General features: G+C 40.8%; 2 protein-coding genes across 4 annotated transcripts; one reads left to right on the top strand and one right to left on the bottom strand.

Moving 5' to 3' along the window:
* Positions 1-1,337: 1,337 nt before the first annotated feature.
* Positions 1,338-2,043, top strand: LOC108605992 (cofilin/actin-depolymerizing factor homolog). Of its 3 annotated transcripts, none has more exons than XM_017995813.2 (2): positions 1,338-1,453; positions 1,513-2,042. In XM_017995813.2, the coding sequence occupies exon 2, from the start codon at positions 1,517-1,519 to the stop codon at positions 1,958-1,960; it is 444 nt and encodes a 147-aa protein (XP_017851302.1). In that variant the 5' UTR covers positions 1,338-1,453; positions 1,513-1,516; the 3' UTR covers positions 1,961-2,042. The 3 variants fall into 3 exon arrangements, with proteins under 3 accessions (XP_017851302.1, XP_017851303.1, XP_017851304.1); XM_017995814.2 differs by having other exon boundaries at positions 1,339-1,446; positions 1,513-2,043; XM_017995815.2 differs by having other exon boundaries at positions 1,354-1,439; positions 1,513-2,043.
* A 1,362-nt stretch (positions 2,044-3,405) lies between these two features.
* Positions 3,406-4,622, bottom strand: LOC108605944. Its single transcript, XM_017995764.2, has one exon. It carries the CDS (start codon positions 4,549-4,551, stop codon positions 3,550-3,552), a length of 1,002 nt encoding a protein of 333 aa, XP_017851253.1. The 5' UTR covers positions 4,552-4,622; the 3' UTR covers positions 3,406-3,549.
* Positions 4,623-18,619: the final 13,997 nt, after the last annotated feature.

The following is an 18,619-nucleotide window of genomic DNA, read 5'->3' as shown; positions in this document are numbered from 1 at the left end:
GGCAAATGACACTAGCAAATTGTTGTTGCCGCTGTTCGCTGTTAATGGCATAAAGTATAAGCCAAGTACATGTTGATTATAGAACGCGAACGCATAAAGCGATTTACGATGACTCGACGTTAAACGATTTACCCACAAGACACACGACACAAGCCACAAGACAAATGAGACACGAACATTGCAAAAGATACGAAAGAATTTTGCACTTAATTGTGAATTGGCAAAACTAAAATAACTAAACAAATAAAGCAAAATATGTTTTCATTTTCATGCAAGAGAGAGAGAGAGAGAGAGAGAGCGAGAGAGAGCAACATATTTGCTTTTAGTAGCAAAATGTTCTTCGTAAAAATAAAACTAAAATCCTCAATTTCAATTTTTAGCAAATGCCTAAGTCTAAGTCTTATTATTTATATTAAATGTATGCTGTGCAGCATTTGCTAAATTCTATTGAAGCTGCATAAGCCACTCGCACAGCTTTTGATGTCCGTTGCCTGAAATTGCAGCTATTTGTAGTCAAAGACAGAGACGAAAGCCGCTCAAGTGCAAAATTTCGGCAGGCAGCAGGTATAATCTATTCCATTCAAATGTCTATCAATTCTAATTACAGCTGACAGTGTGTGTGTTAGTATGTGTGTCATTTGAGCATAAGAGCTGCATAAGCTTGTGCAGCTGTTCAGTAACTAAATCAATTATTATAATGATAAATTTGAAATCTATTTATTTTGATTTAAATAAATAGTATTGTATATTATTCAAAATAATTAAAAATATTAATTTAAAGTAATAAATGTAATATAATTATTCATAATAATTGAAAATATTTAAAATTGTGTACGCTATAGTATTCTAAAAGTCTTATTATTATGCATAGCTTTTATATTAATTATTGTAAATAAATATAAATGACTATTTAAAATAAATAAGCCTATTATATTAAAATAAAATATAAAAATTATGCATAATAATTGCATATAATTAAATATGTATTTAATTATTTTTTGCACATTTTTTAAAATTATTTTAAGCTACATTTTATTTTAAAATTGTGCTAAACAAACTTGCGCAGAAAATTTGACTAAATATAATTGTCTCACACACACACGAACACAAAGAAAATTGTTTGACACGCCTAACAAAATGAAGATTGAATTACACATACCAAAAGTTTAGACAGCACATTTGGAATTCAAATTAATTAAATCGAACTCTGGTGCATGTTGCTTGGAGCTGAGCTGGCAACTATGGCTTAATTAAATGCACTCTCGGGCTAGACAACATATGCAAGTTGCATGGAAACGTTGGAACTTGGAAATTCGAATTTTGCTAGGCAAGCGCTGCGACCAGTGTCAGATTTCGATCAAAATTTGTAGCAACAGTAAACTAAACTAGATTTTCCAAATATTGCGCAAGCCAGGAACAGAACTTTGCAGCTAAACTTTGTGAGTGGTGAGTGGTGAGTAGAGCGAGCGAGCGAGAGAGCTAAGTAACTTGCAACTTGCTGCGCTGTTGCAGCAACATGGCGTCGGGCATTGTCGTGGCGGGCGATTGTCGCAGCATCTTTGAGGAAATACGCAAGTCCAAGCAGCATCGCTATGTAATCTTTATGATCAAGGAGGAGCGCCAGATCGATGTGGAAGTGGTGGGCACACGCGATGCCAGCTACGATGATTTCCTCCAAGATCTGCGCAAGGGCGGGGCCGAGGAGTGTCGCTATGCTGTCTATGATTATGCCTATCAGCATCGCTGCCAGGGCACCAGCAGCTGCCTGAAGGAGAAGCTCTTCCTGATGCTCTGGTGCCCCATGCAGGCGAAGATTAAGGACAAAATGCTTTACTCCAGTTCGTTTGCGGCTCTCAAAAAGGAATTCAATGGCGTGCAAAAATATATTCAAGCCACCGAGCTGGACGAGGCGTGTCGCGAGTGTGTCGAGGAGCAACTGCGTGTATCCGATCGCGACTGATCCCACAGACACAGCCAAGCCCAAATTGCCAGTTAAATTCGTTTCAATTCATTCAAATAAAACATTAAAAAACAAAAACTTCTTTCGCAGCAGCTTCTGTTTTTTCATCATCATCATCAACACCACAGCTGTTCCCAGCTATGTTTGCAAACTTTTTGTTGCCATCTCTATGTGCTACAGCTTTAATTACATGCCAGCGGCCAATGAGGCTTGCTAATTTGCGCCTGAGGCGCTTTAGACACGAATCACAGCTTGCATATCACACACACACACACAGACACGCAGACAGTTCGTCGACTTGGTTTGGATAAAAATAAATGCGCAACAAGGTCCGCAGTTTTATCGCTGTGGGAGCTGTGAGAGCTGGCAAAAACTTTTGCCATTGAGACTTTTTGTCTTATTCATAAATCATTGGGCCCCACTACACCCACCACAGCCCACCACAAATTTCGTTTTCCATTTCGTTTGGCAGCGCACACAGCTGAAATTAATCAAAATCGTGTTTAAAGGCAAACGCTTCAGTTACAAAATAAAATATACACATGTTATCGAGCGCAGAAACTTTGACTGCAGCGCTTATAAATCCAAACATGGCTAACAGGGCTGCTGCAATAAAATAATCATACGCCATGTTGGCAAGACGACAAAACTTTCAAAGCACAAAAAACAAAGCAACGACCTTTTTAAATATTACAATAGTTAATTTGTTGTTAAATATTCAATTTGCCGCTTTGTTTAAAAGTTTTGGCTTTTAATATGCACAACAGACTTAAATATAAAATTTAAATAAATGACACGCGCAAAAGAAAATGAAATAAACATAAATGAAATAGTTAAATCTTTGCTAATCCAATCAGAGCAATTTTGTTAAACGATTTCATTTCATTTAAACGATTGAAACGCGACAAGTTCCGAGTGGACAATGAATGTCAATAAGATATATTTATAGCTTATTGCTTTAATTGTTGCTTATTTTCCATACTTTTTTGACGATAGGAAAACCAAACAAAAGCCTAAACAAGTTTCTCGTTTGTTATTCATATTTAAATGACACTAAATACAGTTTAAAATTCAAGTTTATATTGATGAATATAGTGAATTATAATTCACAGGGCACTCACAAATACATATGAACCAAAACACACACATATATAAATGCGAAAAAATTTAGTTGTCAACTTTTGCACTGAAAAAAATGATTGTCAATTCAATTTCGAATAGTTGGGGATCTCTAATGCATAGACAAACCAAAAAAAAAAACCCTCGCAAGCCACACACACCATTAAAAATGTTATGCTTGTGTGTGTATGAAATATTTAGTTGCTTGCTAGTTAAGAAAACTTTGGTTTGGCTTAAAGTTTCAAGTTTGACATTTGGTTAGTTGAAGAGCAAGTTTAGCTCAACATAGAGAAATTTATTATTTACGTTTGTTTGACTTGCCCAAGTGCCAAGCCAAGTCCCATTAGAAAACAAATGAAGCGCAGGACTCAATTGCTTTATATTTTAAACGAATTGCCAGCATAAGTTGTGTGTGTGTGTGCGTGTGTGTGTGTCCTAGTGTCCCCCATGTGCATGTGTGTGTTTAATTTTCAACAGCTGCGACGCTTTGAGTCCAAACTGGGGCCGCCGCCTGGGCGACGCGCGCGTGGCTGCTGCATTTGCTGCTGCTGCCGCAAGTTCCAGTGCAAACGCAGCAGATCCTCCTCATCGGAGTGGGCGGCGTCCAGGCCGCGCTGGGACTTGGCAGCGGCTGCGCTTGTGCTGGCCACCATTTGTGTCTTGGACACCGAATCGCCGGGACGCGCTTCGGGCAGCTTCGCGTAGCTCTTGCTTGGCTCGGAGCAGCGCTCCAGCGAGCAGCGCTCCGCCTGCATATAGAGCGGCAGCTGCTGGCGCATGCGCTTCTTCACCACGCTGGGTATGCTGAGGCTGAGCCGCTCCGACCTGAAGCTGCCGCTGCCGCCACGCTCCAGCGCGCTCAGACGTTGCATGCGCTGCTGCAGACTGCCGTCCGCCTGGCTTGAGCTTGGCGGACGTGGCGGCTTGGTTACCAACGCCGCATTCTGCTCCGCCAGATTGAGACGCTGCAGCACTTGCGGCAGCTGCTCCAGATGCGGCTGCTGCTGCTGCAGACGCTGCTTGAACATGCTGGCAATGCTGGTGCTGGCGCGCAGACGCTCCGCCGAATCGCGACGGCTGCTCGACGCGCCGCTCTGCTGCCCAGCGATGGGCACGCTGTCCAGGAAACTGAACTGCTCCATGTAGTAGAGCGGCTGTGGCGCTTTGCTGCTGGCGGGCGCCATCTTGTGCTCCAGCAGCTGCAGCTTGTGGACGTTGAGGCGATAGCGCAAACTGCTGATGCGACTGCGCACAAACGCCGCCGTCAAGTGGGCGCCCAACTCGCTGGCAATGGCGTCCCAGGCGCGTTGCTTCAACTCCACATCGCTGTGCTCGGCCAGCGTCGGGTTCCACAGACACTCATGCTGGCCATACAGCTCGACCAGACGCAAATTGAACTCCTTATCCTGTGTTGAGGGCAATGTGGCTGCCGCACTGCTCATCGCCGAGGCGCGACGACGGCGAGCTTCCATTCCCAACTAAAAGCTAATCCCCGAATAGCAGCAACAATCCGCACCTCATTCGTTTAGAAAACTTCTAATAATAGTCAATTGACAAATTCTATTGGGCAAGGCTTGCTTCGATTGGAAACAGACACATTCGACTTGCTCACAAGATTTACTCAAGCGAATTCGATGCAATATTTTATATAAAATTATTAATTTTTTGTGGCATTTTATTTATTCAAGTCTTGGCTATGACAAACAAAATCAAATCTACGCATATTGCGAATTCTTAATTCTTCTTCTCAACTTCAACGATTATTTACAAACAATATTTTGTATTTTAAGCAATTGCAGCATCGAATTTTACAAAAGAACAATTAAATTATTTTGCAAAATGTTGTGTTATAAACAATTGTTATTATATTATTTATATAAATAATAAAACAAACTATATGCGAAGCAATTGCATTTAATCTAATTTATAGCTATCAACAAATTAATATATATGTCATATGATATATATCGTAATTGAATTATTGTTATTGTAGTTTTGCAAATTTATTCGCTCGAAATTTGCATTTAATTTACAAATTTAAATGTTCGTCGATTAGAAATTATAACTTTTTTATTTTTTCTCTCTTATTTTTTGCTCTTATGAAAAACTATAAATCAAAGTTGCCCATGCACAACGTTTTGCTTCAGTTCCACATTCAAGGCTTGTGAGCCAAGCAAACAACATTAATTTTATTTTATTCGAGAAAAACATATTTTTTGGAAAAGTAAAGCTGCAAAAATTTACATTTTATCTGTAGTAACTAATAATAAAATAGCTGCAATAATGTTGAGCCGCTACCTTTTTAGTCTGTGGCACAAAGGCGAAGGCGATGGCCAGATTCAAAGCGAAGAGGCGCAAGCAGTGGATAATGAGGATATTGAGGATATTGAGGATAATGCAGTAAACGATGCGTTGGATGCTATCGAAGAGATGAATGAACAGATCGAGTTTTTGGAGGCTGAACAGTTGGCGACTGAGCAGTTGGCGACTGAACAGTTTGCGGCTGAAGAACTGGAGGCTGAGCTGGCGGCTGAACTGCTGGAGACTGGGCAGGTGGACAGTGAAGTGGTGAGCAATGCGGAAATGCCTGCGGAGGAGAAGAAAGAAGAAGACTTGGATACACAGTTAGCGGCTGCATTCAATGAAAAAGCTGCAACCGCCGCTTTGGATTCTGAATGCGAGCTCGAGCCGGCACCTTTCAGCATCGGGCGTCTAATAATAACTGTACACACCCTCTGTCCGCTGGAACTGGCCGCCCGAATGGCATCACCCCCCGTATCCAACGACAAAACTCAAAAGCCTAATGTGAAAAATATTTTGAAAAAACTTTTCAAATGTCCCGTATCTATTTCCAAGCAGTTGCTGCTCCTAACAGCGATAAGTGGCACAAATCCAAATTTGCATTGCTTTGTGATTGACGAGCAATATCATGTGGGCTCGTGTTATATCACCAAGGAGGAGCAAAAACTCATTGAACGCCAACACGAGAATATTGGCTATAGTCTCGTCCTTTGCTCCGAGTGCATCGATTGCCATGATGTGATCCGCAACCAGAACATACAGAAGACTCTCTTTCGCATCTGCAAGAATAGGCTGACCACGCCCAGGACGGTTTGGTATCATGGCGCCAAGATGATGATGCAGTTTCACGAAAAGTCCAAGCGCGCTTATCATCAGCCTCGTCCAACGGTCTTAACGAAGTCATCCAGCAAGGATGAGGAGTACAAGGATTACTACAGTCCACGCTTCAAGCCGGATTCGTGGCCGAAGCCACATCGCATGAATTTCCAACAATTGCGTCGCAAGAAAATCATCCCCAGCGGCAACAAGAACAGATCCCACAACAAAAACCACTCATTTAAAAAAAGCAACAAAGCGGTCAATCGAGAGAACACCTTTATGACCGTCAGCGCTGCGATATATTCGAAGAAGCGGGTGATTAGCACTGGTGCCGTGATGGGAGCTGATGAGCCAGCCACTTCTTGCTACGAGTTTCCGCCGATCGAGAACCCGAACTTGGCAACGAAGCCGCCAAAGGCAAAATACAATATGCGCGTCTTACTGGAGCCGGCTCCGTTCTGGGAGTCCATGAGCTGTGTGCCGGCAGCAGTGGAGGCAGCTTCAGTGGCGAATTTCACCGACGAAGAGACTGTGCTGAATGCGGATTCGCAAGAGTTTGACAAGCTGCTTGGCCCACTCGAGATGCCAAAGCATTTCAGCCAGCGCGCCAAGCAGCTGATGGACAACAAGCTGCGTAACCTGACCGCCAGAAATACCTACTACAAGTTCGATGAAGCCGTCACCAAGATAAACCGACACAACAAGCCCAAAAGTAAATACCTGCTGCGATTCTTCAAGCTCGCCGAGCTGCTCGATTTGCAAATGTTTATCCGCGTGGATGGGAAGACCACCGAGCCTCAAAACTCTGAGCTTTGCTTCTATCGGATTGAATGCTACATGTTTGCGGATCGCAACGATCTGTTGGCCTCGCTCTGCTTGTCGCGAGCTCTGTTCGAACGCTTTGTGCGCAAATTTCCTCATATCCAAGCCAACATGAGTCATGTGGACAATGCATTCGAATTGACCGGTACGCCAAACATTGTCACCAACTGCCTGAGGACTGTCATGGCGCGTCCGCTATTCAACATCCTCGCTGAGATGACCTTCAATGTCCTGCAGAAGAAGCCAGCCATTAAGGAGATAACGCTGGAGAAGCAAATTCAAGTAATGCAGGAGATCCTTGTAACTAAAAGAAAGCAACTGAATAGCATGCCCTTGAATTTGAATACTTTTAAATATTAACGACAACAACAACAACAAATTCGATCGAACTATTTTGTCTAAATTTCTACACTTTTATTTTTGTTCATTGTGCCGCAAATCAAAATGTCATTTAAAATTATTTTTTGTGCTGAATACAAATCAAATTCAAATCCTGTGCATTTCATATATTTGTTCATTTAAGCCAAGAGCTTTATTAATAACAAAACCAACCAACTACTATTTGTTTTGCTTAAATTTCAACAGAGTCCAGCCCACATTTTGACACTTAAGCTTCTAATAGCAGCAGCTGTGTTGGCTATAGAAATACACAAAACTTTATTCAGAGCTGTCACCATGGCTACGGCTACGCACTATTGTAATTCTGAATAAAGCAATAAAAAATAAATAACCCCATTTTATGTAGAGCAGAAGAGCCAAAGCTGTAAGCAGCTTTAATAAATCCGATCAGAATAGGCAAAAAATTAAGTACAGCCAAGCTACATATATAGATTATAAATTTGTTGTATAATAAAATTGAATTGAGCTCAAATGAGTGGCTCATCACTTGTGAAAATAAAAACAAATGAATGTGCCATATCATGTTTGTAATCATTTCAATCGGTACCAAATTTCAAGAATTGCATATTTAACTTTTATTAACACTATGCCAGTTGATGTGTACTTTAAGATAAAATCGCTGGCAGACACCCAAAGCTAAAGCTGTTTTCTATTTATTTTATTGTCTCGACTCCAAAGACCATCAAATATTTGCACACCACTAACATTGTTACATAGTGTTATTACATTTTTCACTTTTTAGATTTTTGTAAGCTAATAAAATTTCCAACACATTTTCTACGGCCATTTTTAGTTTTATTGCAGTCGCTTTGACTTTGACTAGAGCATGCTAACCGTACATAGCGTGTGGAGGACTTGCAGTGGGAGTGGCGGCGGCGGCAGTTGGAAGTCATGGAAAAGTTTGGCAAGTTGCATAGTTGGAAAGTCAGCCAGCAAAAAGCAGCAGCAGCAGCAGCAAAAAATAAAAATAAAAATAAAAACGGGCGTGCACAGCTAAAGTTGAGCACAACCAACTTTGCCATGCACTTGGACTAAAAAATATACACATACAAATTATACGGCTAAATGTGCAAGTTTTTAAATTTTAATAAATGTGAGAAGTGAACTTAATGCGAAGCAATGCCAAAATCTGAGTGCATAGGCGCCGCTTGAGCGTGACAAAAGCTAACGACTATAACACAGCTGACCTGCAATAGGTAAGCAATGAATAAAATATATGCATACGGGGAAATTAATGTGTGACTTACCGACAGAGGGAGCGCGTTGGAGAGAGAGAGCAAGCGAGCGAGAACGACGGCAGGTGTTGCACCATACATGCAAATAATAAGCACAAAGCAAACACAAAAGAAAAAAACAATTATTACGCAGCAAACAGATTTTAAGATCAGAGCACACACACAGCCGCAATTTGCTTATACACACGCACATGACCTGGGCCAACAGCTCCAGCTGTTTAAAACAACACCGAAGCATATTAATTTATTTATGCACAATTAATAATTAAGCACTTGTGTGCAGATTTATTAACACATAGCAGAGAACAAAAACAAAATAAAAAGAATTTACAACGCCTTTCACTGCGTGTAGGGCAAATAATAAGCACAAAGCAAACACAAAAAAAAAAAACAGACACATTTTAAAATCAGACACACACACGCGCACACACTCAGCTGCTTACAAACACACACACGCACATGACCTAGGCCAATAGCTTTAGGTGCTTTAAACCGCATCGACGCACATTAACATTATATTTATGCACAATTAATAATGAAATAATTGTGTGCAGATTTATTAATGAACACACAGCAATTTTCACGACAAAACAACAAAATAAAAGGAATTTTCAACGGCAAGGCACTGGCCTGTTGCCTTGCTTGGAAAATTCGCGGCTGTTTGCTTTCAACTACGTTCGCTTTACTCCGATGCTCTCTAAGAAGTGAAGATCTGTTGTGCTTACAGAGTATGTTATTGTTCTTTACAGTTTATGTTAAAGCTAGAATCGATAGTCTGTTATTGTCGAGCTTAATCAGCTGGCCCGGTACAAAATTGTCATTGCAATTAAATTTAAATAATATAAACAATTTTTGTCTGTTACATACATGTGCGCAACATTGTTACGCCCGCTTTGCTTTGCCTTTTTTCATATTCAAACTCAAAGTGTATAATAAAAGTAGCTCAAGTGCATGAACAACAAAAACAACAACGCTGCATAAAAAGGATAAAATTTACTTTTACTTTAAGCCAAGCAGCAGCAGCGGCAGCAGAAGATGCAGGCAAAGGAAAAAGCACATAGTTAAAATAGGTAAATACGCATAGACAAAAGGCAGGGCGACGAAGAAGCAGGAGGAGGACAGGTCAAGGGTTAAGGCGTGTGCAAGCTTAAATTAAAGGCTTTACTATATGCATAGTACATATTGTAAGCTCTAAGATTGAGCTTGTGATCTGGGAATTGTTGCTGCCCCAGCCAAGAGTGTTAAATTTTAAATTCTAATTTAAATGCAACATTTGACAAGCAAGCATCTAAATGAATTAAGAGAGTGGGGCGCAGTGCAGTTGCAATTTAGAAACAAAAGTAAGCTATTTAAATGCTTTTGTAAATTGTAGAACAAACTGTGGACTGTGTGTGTGTGTGTGTGTGTGTGTTGTTGGAACATAAGTCATTAATTCGATTTTATGTAACAAACGAAACTCAGACTTCATTTGGTTTGATAATGCGACAAATTCGAGTGCGTGTGCCTAATTAAACCAACAAAATCGTTCTGACATTCGTTCATTTAAATATGCATAAAGGGTGGTCCACCACCCACCCAAAGGGTGCCAAACATGCGTACTTTGTGTGTGACTAATGAACGTGAGTAATTAGCCGTAATTGGCGGCATACGGCAGCGCCAACGGATTAATATTTAAAATCAAGTGGCAGGCGACATCACAAAATTGATTAAATTTCGGTTTGCCTTTTTCTTAATTGCCAGACGATTTGCTGAGTTGAGCCACACACGACGTGTGGCTGCTAAATGAATTTCAAGTTTAAATACAGTCGGTGAGTCAGTCAGTCAGTCCAGCTTTGACATTTGTTTAATCAACATTAATAACAGCGAATTTCTGAGCATAAGCATAAAATCTCTTTGCAGGACATAATTGAGCATTACAGGCACGTACGTAGTTCTTGCAATGCGGCGCGTAATTACTGCCGCTTGTGTACTTGAGCTACTTAAGACTGTAATCGTTATCGTTATCGTTATCGCCACACACACACAGAACACAACAGCAGGCTAATTGAATGAGCGCCGCTGCTTGCAGATGTTTTAGCTTGGGAATTTGATATTTCGTATTTCGTATTTCGCATTTGGTATTTGGCATTTTATGGCCTCATAAAATATATATTTTATGATAGATGGAGCATTACTTACTACGTTACGTTGTTGCCACTGTGCTGGAAACTGCGGTGCGAGGGTCAGACATAAATCAGCCAAAGTATTTATTGTATATTAGCTCATCCGCCTGGTGACCGCGCTCAAATTGCTGCAACTTTGCTACTGCTGCTGCTCCTGCTCCTGCTGCTGCTGTGTGGCAAGTGTAGCAAGCGTAGCGAAGTCAAGTGCTCGAGTGCTAATAATTTGCCATTGCCACTGACAGCGCAACAAAAAGTAAAAACAAAATAAATAAATAAGCTAAAGACAAAAGTAATTAATGTTTTTATACTTTCTTCGATAATCATTGCAAGATTTACTTTACCAACAATTTAAGTTGTATGCTTAAAGTTTTCAATCATTTTGACCACATTAAAGCTTTTTTCCAGCCTATTAAGCCCAGCGGTCATAATACAGCTTATAATACTAAGCTAAACTAATGTAAATAATTATGCATAGTAATGAGACACACACACACACATAAATTGCGCATGCCTGGCGGCAGTTTCATTTATTTTGTTGCATTTGCAGATTAAAATGCAACAAAGCTGCTTATGTCAATAGCTCATTCTCTTTGTCAGTTTTGCAATTGGTAATCTAAGCAGCTTTAGATTTCAACAATAAACTGCTATCGATAGTTAAATACATGCCAACAATTAATAGCTATTGTCGTTAATGCAATTAATATTCATTAAGCAAAATTCACTATTAAAAATTGCGTATACGCCACCGATCATTGTTATTCGCAAGATGTTAATAACACACACATAACAACTAAAACAAACTAAAGTGCAACAATTGCAAAGGAATTGTCTGAACAAACTTTGAGTTTAAAACAAAATAAAAAGCGCTTGAGCTTTGGGCTTTGGAGTTTGGATTATGGCCATGATGATAACAAAAAACTGCAATCAAATAAATAAATCAAAAGAAATTTGGCTCTATTTTATGTCTTATGTTTAGCTAAATATGTTAGTCGCCTTTCATTGAAATTTTATTGAATTTAATTAAGTATACGCCCAAGATATAGATTATAAAAAAATAAATTTATATTTTTATCAAACTAAGTTAGTTGATTGCTGCTATTTTAAGCAAAATAAGTTAGTAGATTCTTATGTAGGCGTATTGAATGAATTGAATTGAATTACGTATACGCTGAGTATGTCGCATGTGCCATAAGCTGCAATTGACCACAATTGTTTTAGGTTTGCATAAAATTTGTAGTTGACTGGCTACCTTTTTTACTCGAGGTAGCTTAGCAAACTGAATTTAGTAGCTTACTCTCACTCAAGCACTAAACCTCGCTAACCAAGTGTCTGCACTTCAGCCGAGCATCTGTGGCTTTGACTCTGTGCCTGTGTGCCATAAATACAACATTAAATGTGCTGTGTTGTCTTCCAAAATGTTCCACGAATGGCACATGTAAGCAGCTGGAAAAACAAGCAGACGGCTGTAGCTTTTGTCATGTTACCACATTTGCCTGCGATGCAGTTGGCCAAGTGCCTTTTGTGCATTTGTCTGTCTGCCTGACAAATCAAATTGCAACTGTTGACCAGCTGAGCTGCAACTGTTGGTTTAGCAGAGGGATAAGCAAGGCTGCCTACCACATTGTGTCCAGCATATTTGGCATAAGTATTGCATGGAAAATTTCATTTGTGCATGCAAATTGCCGGCATGCCATGTTCAATTCGCTCTTAATTAAATGCCAAGGCGCCATGTAAGGCAATTTAAGGCTACGAACTTTTCCCAAACACAACACAAAAAGGCAACTGAACATGACATGGCCGCATGCAATAACCAATTAATTTAGCTTAGGGAATATTGATTTAATATACAAAAACACACACACACACGTGTAAACTCAAACTTCAAGCATCAAACTTTTTAGATATACCTATATGCATATATTTGACTAAAAGTTGGCATTAAATTCTGCTTTAACTTTAAGCTTGCATTCTTTATTTTTTTTTTTTGCTTATGCCTTTTATTAACCACAAGCTGCAGGCGGAAAATTTTACTTTACTGCTTGTTCATTATATTTTAAGACTCAAGGCAAATATAAAGGCAATATTTTTAAATAGCTCTCATATAATTTCTTTAGCTATCAAACCTTGAATGAATGTACAACTTTTTTCAATTCGTAGCGTTTGAGGCAAAAAGAAACACACATATATATTTATAAATATGTATATAAAAACTTATGTCTTTTTCAAATAAGAATAATTTATTTACCGATTCAAATATTCAACGCAAACTTGCACTTGGACACATAACTTCAGCTGCCTCAATTGTTTTGCAAGATGCTCTGCTTTCCACCGGCAATCAAACCTTAACTAAACACAAATCAGCAGAAAGCAGCAGCTCGGAGCGAACGGAAGACGCAAGCAGCGCTGCTTTCTCTGAGTGCAAGATAAGACAAGCAATCGCTGTCGCTCACGCTCCATGACAAACAAAATGCTCTCTGAGCAGTACAGAGCGACAGTGCAGCGCTGCCCTTTGCTCATACTCTCTATGCAATAGAGAGCGACATTTTCGTACAAGTGCAGCGCTGATTCGCCAGCACGCGGTTTCGTACAAGTGCAGCGCTGATTCGCCAGCACGCGGGCCATTTGCTCATGCTCTCTAAGCAAAAGAGAGCGCTACTGTCGCTAGCACGTAGGCCCGTCGCACAAGCTCTCTAAGCAATAGAGAGCAACATTTTCGTACAAGTGCAGCGCTCATTCGCCAGCACGCGGGCCATTTGCTCATGCTCTCTAAGCAAAAGAGAGCGCTACTGTCGCTAGCACATGGGCCCATCGCACAAGCTCTCTAAGCAATAGAGAGCGATATTTTCGTACAAGTGCAGCGCTGATTCGCCAGCACGCAGGCCATTTGCTCATGCTCTCTAAGCAAAAGAGAGCGCTACTGTCGCTAGCACGTAGGCCCGTCGCACATGTGCTCTAAGCAATAGAGAGTGACAATTTCGTTCAGTCGTAGCAGCGAACGCAATGGAAGGGCAGCGCTGTAAGCCCAACGCTCGCACGCTCTCTGAGTGGCTTGCGCTCTCACCTTCTGTTTTTGCACAGTGTGATCAGTTTGTGTGTGAGGCTGGCAAGTTCGCGAGGCCACGTGTTTATCAGTTGTATGTGGACACTGTTGACAGTGAGGCGCGTGAATTGACAGCATAATAATAATAAATAAACCACTGTAGGCACAAAAACTAACTGATTTAATTCAAAATCTTCTCTGTAGTTATCTTATTGTAATCATTTTAAAGAATCATAAGCATAATGTTTGCTTAATGCTGAAATATTAACTTTATAACAAAAATATAAAATATAAGTCATTGTTAAATTAAATCAGTTTTGCATACAAATAAATAATATATGTATTTACGATTATCATAAGTTGATGTGTGCACACTTTCTCTCATAACTCATAACTCATCTTGGCTTTGGCACTAGCAAAGAGTTTTGTGCTTATTGACAACATGAATATGGATGCAAAATAAATCGAATTTCGAATGTGTATTCAAATATTTATGATTTTTATTTAACAAATTGGCAGCATAAAAGCGTCATGATGATGAGCACAGTTGGCCACACACACACACACACACACGCACACAGTTGTTTTTTGGCCAACTACTATATAAAAAATCCATATTTTTTTTAGACCCTCTCTCGGTCTAATGGCTTGTCTGCAGTTTGTTTTTGCTGAGGACTGCAAAAGGACCAACAATCATGGGCAGAAGGGAAAGACCAACAAGCGGCTTATGGTTATGACCAGGCCAACGCACACAAACAAAATAAAAAGTAACAGCAACAACAGCAAAGAAAAATTCGGTAAGCAATTTGAGTTTTGCGCGTTGTCCACACAATTTTCACAAATATTTTCAATTTCAGCTTTTTTGTTTTCATTTTGTGTGTGTGTGTGTGTGTGTGTGTGTGTGTGTGTGTGTGTTGGGCCGGCAACTTTGTTGACAATTTGGCCGCCAGGTGTCGCACTCTTTGTCTGCTCTGCGCTTTGTCCAAGAAATTTAATAAACTGTAGCCCCGGACCTTAACCGAAGTGCGCAGAGCCGTGTAATTGAGTTTTAATGGAGCCCAACAACAGCTGCTCCACATGCAAATGAAGCAGCCGCCCCCATGGCTCATCATTGCCACTTGAAAGTAGCCACAGCACACTCATTATTCATAGACTAAAAACTCAGGGCATTGCAAGCAGCCTCATCTGCTCATCAGATGAACTTGCAATGTGCCTAAGTGCATTTTTATTCAGTTTGCCCTGCGGCCAGCCAAAGAGATTGATGCGTCTCTCTCTAGTTGCGTCTCTCGAGGCAAACCCTTGCAGCTGGCTCCTCCGCCCATTTTGGCATTCAAATGAGACATGGCCCAACCACACGAGCCCAATTCAAATACCAAATACCAAAAACCACAGCAACAAAAAAATGAAAGAAAACATGCGGTGCGGCTCTAATCAAATGCAAATAAGTATTCAAGGCACGCTTACAACTTGACCCAAACTATGCCATTCATGGCTGGTGTGCATCCGGCCAAGTAACCAATACTCTCACCCTCCAGTCAACAAACAAACAAACTGCGCTTCTTGCTGATTTACCAGGCAGGAAGGATGTGGCTGGTCAAACTTCGCTGCCAATAAACACTGATGATGCTTCTCAATAGGCAAGCGCTACATCCTCAGTCGGTCCCCCCCACCCGGACTGCTCAAACTTGTATCGAAGCCAAGTCCAACGTGTGCCAGTGAAAACATTCAATTTGCGTATCCTGGTCATGTCCTCTGCGCTGCTTTGCCAAGACCGGCCGCAGCGAATGATGCCAAATGGCCCATAGGGCGATGTTCGTGATGAGCGCTGTAGGTAATGAGCATATTCATAAACAGTTTGCATTGAGTTGCATTTGTCACACGCCCAACAGGAGGGCGTGTCCTCGCAGACGCAGAGCAGACATCCTGACAAATGCGAGATGAGAGCGCTGTTCAACCCACGTCGACAACAAATCTCATCAGGCAGCTTGTAAATCGATGAATTTATCTTCGATGTGCGAAATGGCAAATCAAACATTGCTCACCGCTCACTCCTCCCCCACCACCACCCACTCTACCCAATGAAGTGTCACGCCAATCTTATGGCGTATTACCCATCAGCCAGACGTTGCCTTATCGCTGGAGAATTGTCGCAAGTCTCAACATGCAATTGTGTGACAAATTTTCCCTCCCTCTCCTTTCTCCTCTCTTCGCTCTTCTTGTTGCTCCATCTGCTGTCCTTGAAATTATTTCCTATTCCGCGCATATACCTAATTTATTTTTATCTCCTGCCCACTTAATGTGCGCCTTTTCAATGACCTTCCAGCCAGCCATCGAGTCAGCCTTGGGACGCATTCTTGCAAGCCCCGACCACGCCCCCGCTCACATCCGCCTTCCGCTTCGCTGTCTGCAGCTCTTCATCTGTAATTTGATTGTTGCGGATGTCGTTGTTGTCTGCTGTTTATGACACCGAGACGTGCTCCCGTCTAAGACATGTCCCTGCCCATTCTATTACTTGCCGGCGATCCTCTGGCAACCGCAGCTGGCGTTGCGCTTTATTCCGAGCTGCCAGCACCACCAGCACCAGCAGCAGCTCCAGATTATGCAAGAAATGCCCAAATAAAATCCTATAAAGTCTGCTTTGCCACTCGACAATTAACGAGATGGCAAGTTTGGGGTCGGTCCCGGGTCTTGGTGTCCCGTCTGGGAAGCTCGTTACTTTTGTGGCTCACTTGGAATGCCAAATTGAATAAACGCCATAAAAAAATATAACTGAATAGTTGACGCAAGGCCAAACAATTGAATTGAATATTCCATGGGCAGTCCGTGACGCCACTTCCGCCATTTGGATCGATCCAAATCCGAATCAAGGCTCAGTTGCCATCTCCAATTGATGGCAGCCGCTTTGTTATCATGGCGAAGGCAAGTTTAAAGTTTGACACTGTTTGCCAGTTTGTCAGACTTTGTCCGACAGCAAAAGAAAGAGAGAGAGAGAGAGAGAGGGAGAAGCTGACAGCTGGAGAAATTTGCAATTCGCAATGTCAAGCATGTTGAGCTCTCGCATATGTGGCAGATGAAATAAAGGGAATAGGCAAAGAGGATGATAGAAGCAGCTTGTAGTTGCTATTGGCGACGTTGATGTTTTTTGAGGAAGGCAGTTCAGTTTATAGGTGGTCAATATTAATTGTTGCTGACAGCGGCGAGTCGCGCAATGGCTCAAGGGTTTTCGCTTTAGCTTTGGCGTTTGGTTTGCTGCTTCAGTGAGTCGTTGAACTGAGCCTGCGGGCAGGACAATGGCAGTGGCAGTGGCAGTGGCAATGGCATTTGTCTTTTGATTGACTTAACTTTGGTGGCGGGCAAATGTGCCATCAAATCGTTGCAGACTCAATCGAATTCAACGTAATTTCATTCATTCAATAGCTGAAGCGCTGACGACCGCAGGGCGCAGAGGCAAACAGACAGGACATGGACACATAGACGGCTCTAAAGTTCCCGCAGATAAGCAACAGGTCAATGACAACAAAGTGCTCGAGTATTTCCGGTTGTCAACAAGAGCAGAGAAATCCATTTTGAGTCAATAACCAAGTGCACCTTATATAAATTCCAGCATATACATTTAGTATACATATTTATTTATATATTTGCTTATGTGTGTGTGCGTGTGCTTGTGCGTGTGTGTGCGTGTGTTTGCTCAGCGGAAATTGAATTTAGTCTTGACGCTTGTCGCTTGCCAAGCACAGCAATAAAATCGTTGGAGCTCTTCGGCTGTTGATTGAACTGTAGATGGCGCCAGTTCTGTGGCCATTGCATTTGGTCAAGTGGCGAGCTCCAGCAAGTTGCGTTGCGTGGAGTGTAGAGCTCACAAAATGTTGCACAATGTGCAAACAACACACGCAGCTGTTGCAACAACTATTTTAGCTAAAAAATGCGAACAAATCGAAGCTAACAACTGTAAACGAATGCGAAATTGAAATTCAGCAACAACTATGCGAATAACTTGTTCAAGCTCAAATGAACAAAAATTCAACCAAAGCTGCCAAGCCCCAAACTCACAGATTGCAACAACAACAAGAACAACACCAAAAATCGACAACATTTATTTTCTAATCAATATCTAATGCGCTTATCTAAGTTATATGCTGAATCCAAATAAAACTTGTTGGCAATGTTTTCAATATAAATAAATATAAAGGTAACAAAGAAGTGTAAGTTATTCAATTTATTATATTAATTTACAAACATTTACATTTCTTGATCTATAGTTCAAATATTTCATAGCCTTTAATCTAACTAAGTTAGAATTTATTTGTAAATTGTTTAAGGACTCAACAGCAGTAAATTTTGTGCATAACTTAATATATGGCTATGATAGCCACACAGATGCAAAAAATATCAAAAAGTTTTAGTTTTTGCCCATAAATAGTTAACAAATTTCAAGTTTGTATTAAACTGCATTTTGTGTTGTCAAATATTTAAATATAGGTATTTAATGAAAATATAAAAGCGCACAAGTGTGTGTGTGTGTGTGTGTGTGTGAAGCTTGCGGCAAGTGGAAAATGTAAAATGCCAAAAATCAAATAAAAATTGATACATGATGTAATTTAATTGAAACACATTTTGTGGTAAGCAATATCAGCTACTAATTTATTAGTAATGACGTGTATGCTGCAATTGAAAATTATTGAACTGCATATGTGTGTGTGTGTGATTGGCTGGATATGCGGATTATTGATATTTGACAGCTAATCAGTTTGTAACGTAAGTA

Source organism: Drosophila busckii, chromosome X (assembly GCF_011750605.1).
Source record: "Drosophila busckii strain San Diego stock center, stock number 13000-0081.31 chromosome X, ASM1175060v1, whole genome shotgun sequence".
Taxonomy (NCBI): Eukaryota; Metazoa; Arthropoda; class Insecta; order Diptera; family Drosophilidae; genus Drosophila; species Drosophila busckii.
The sequence above is the reverse complement of the archived record's forward strand: the minus strand, read 5'-3'. Positions and strand labels throughout refer to the sequence as shown.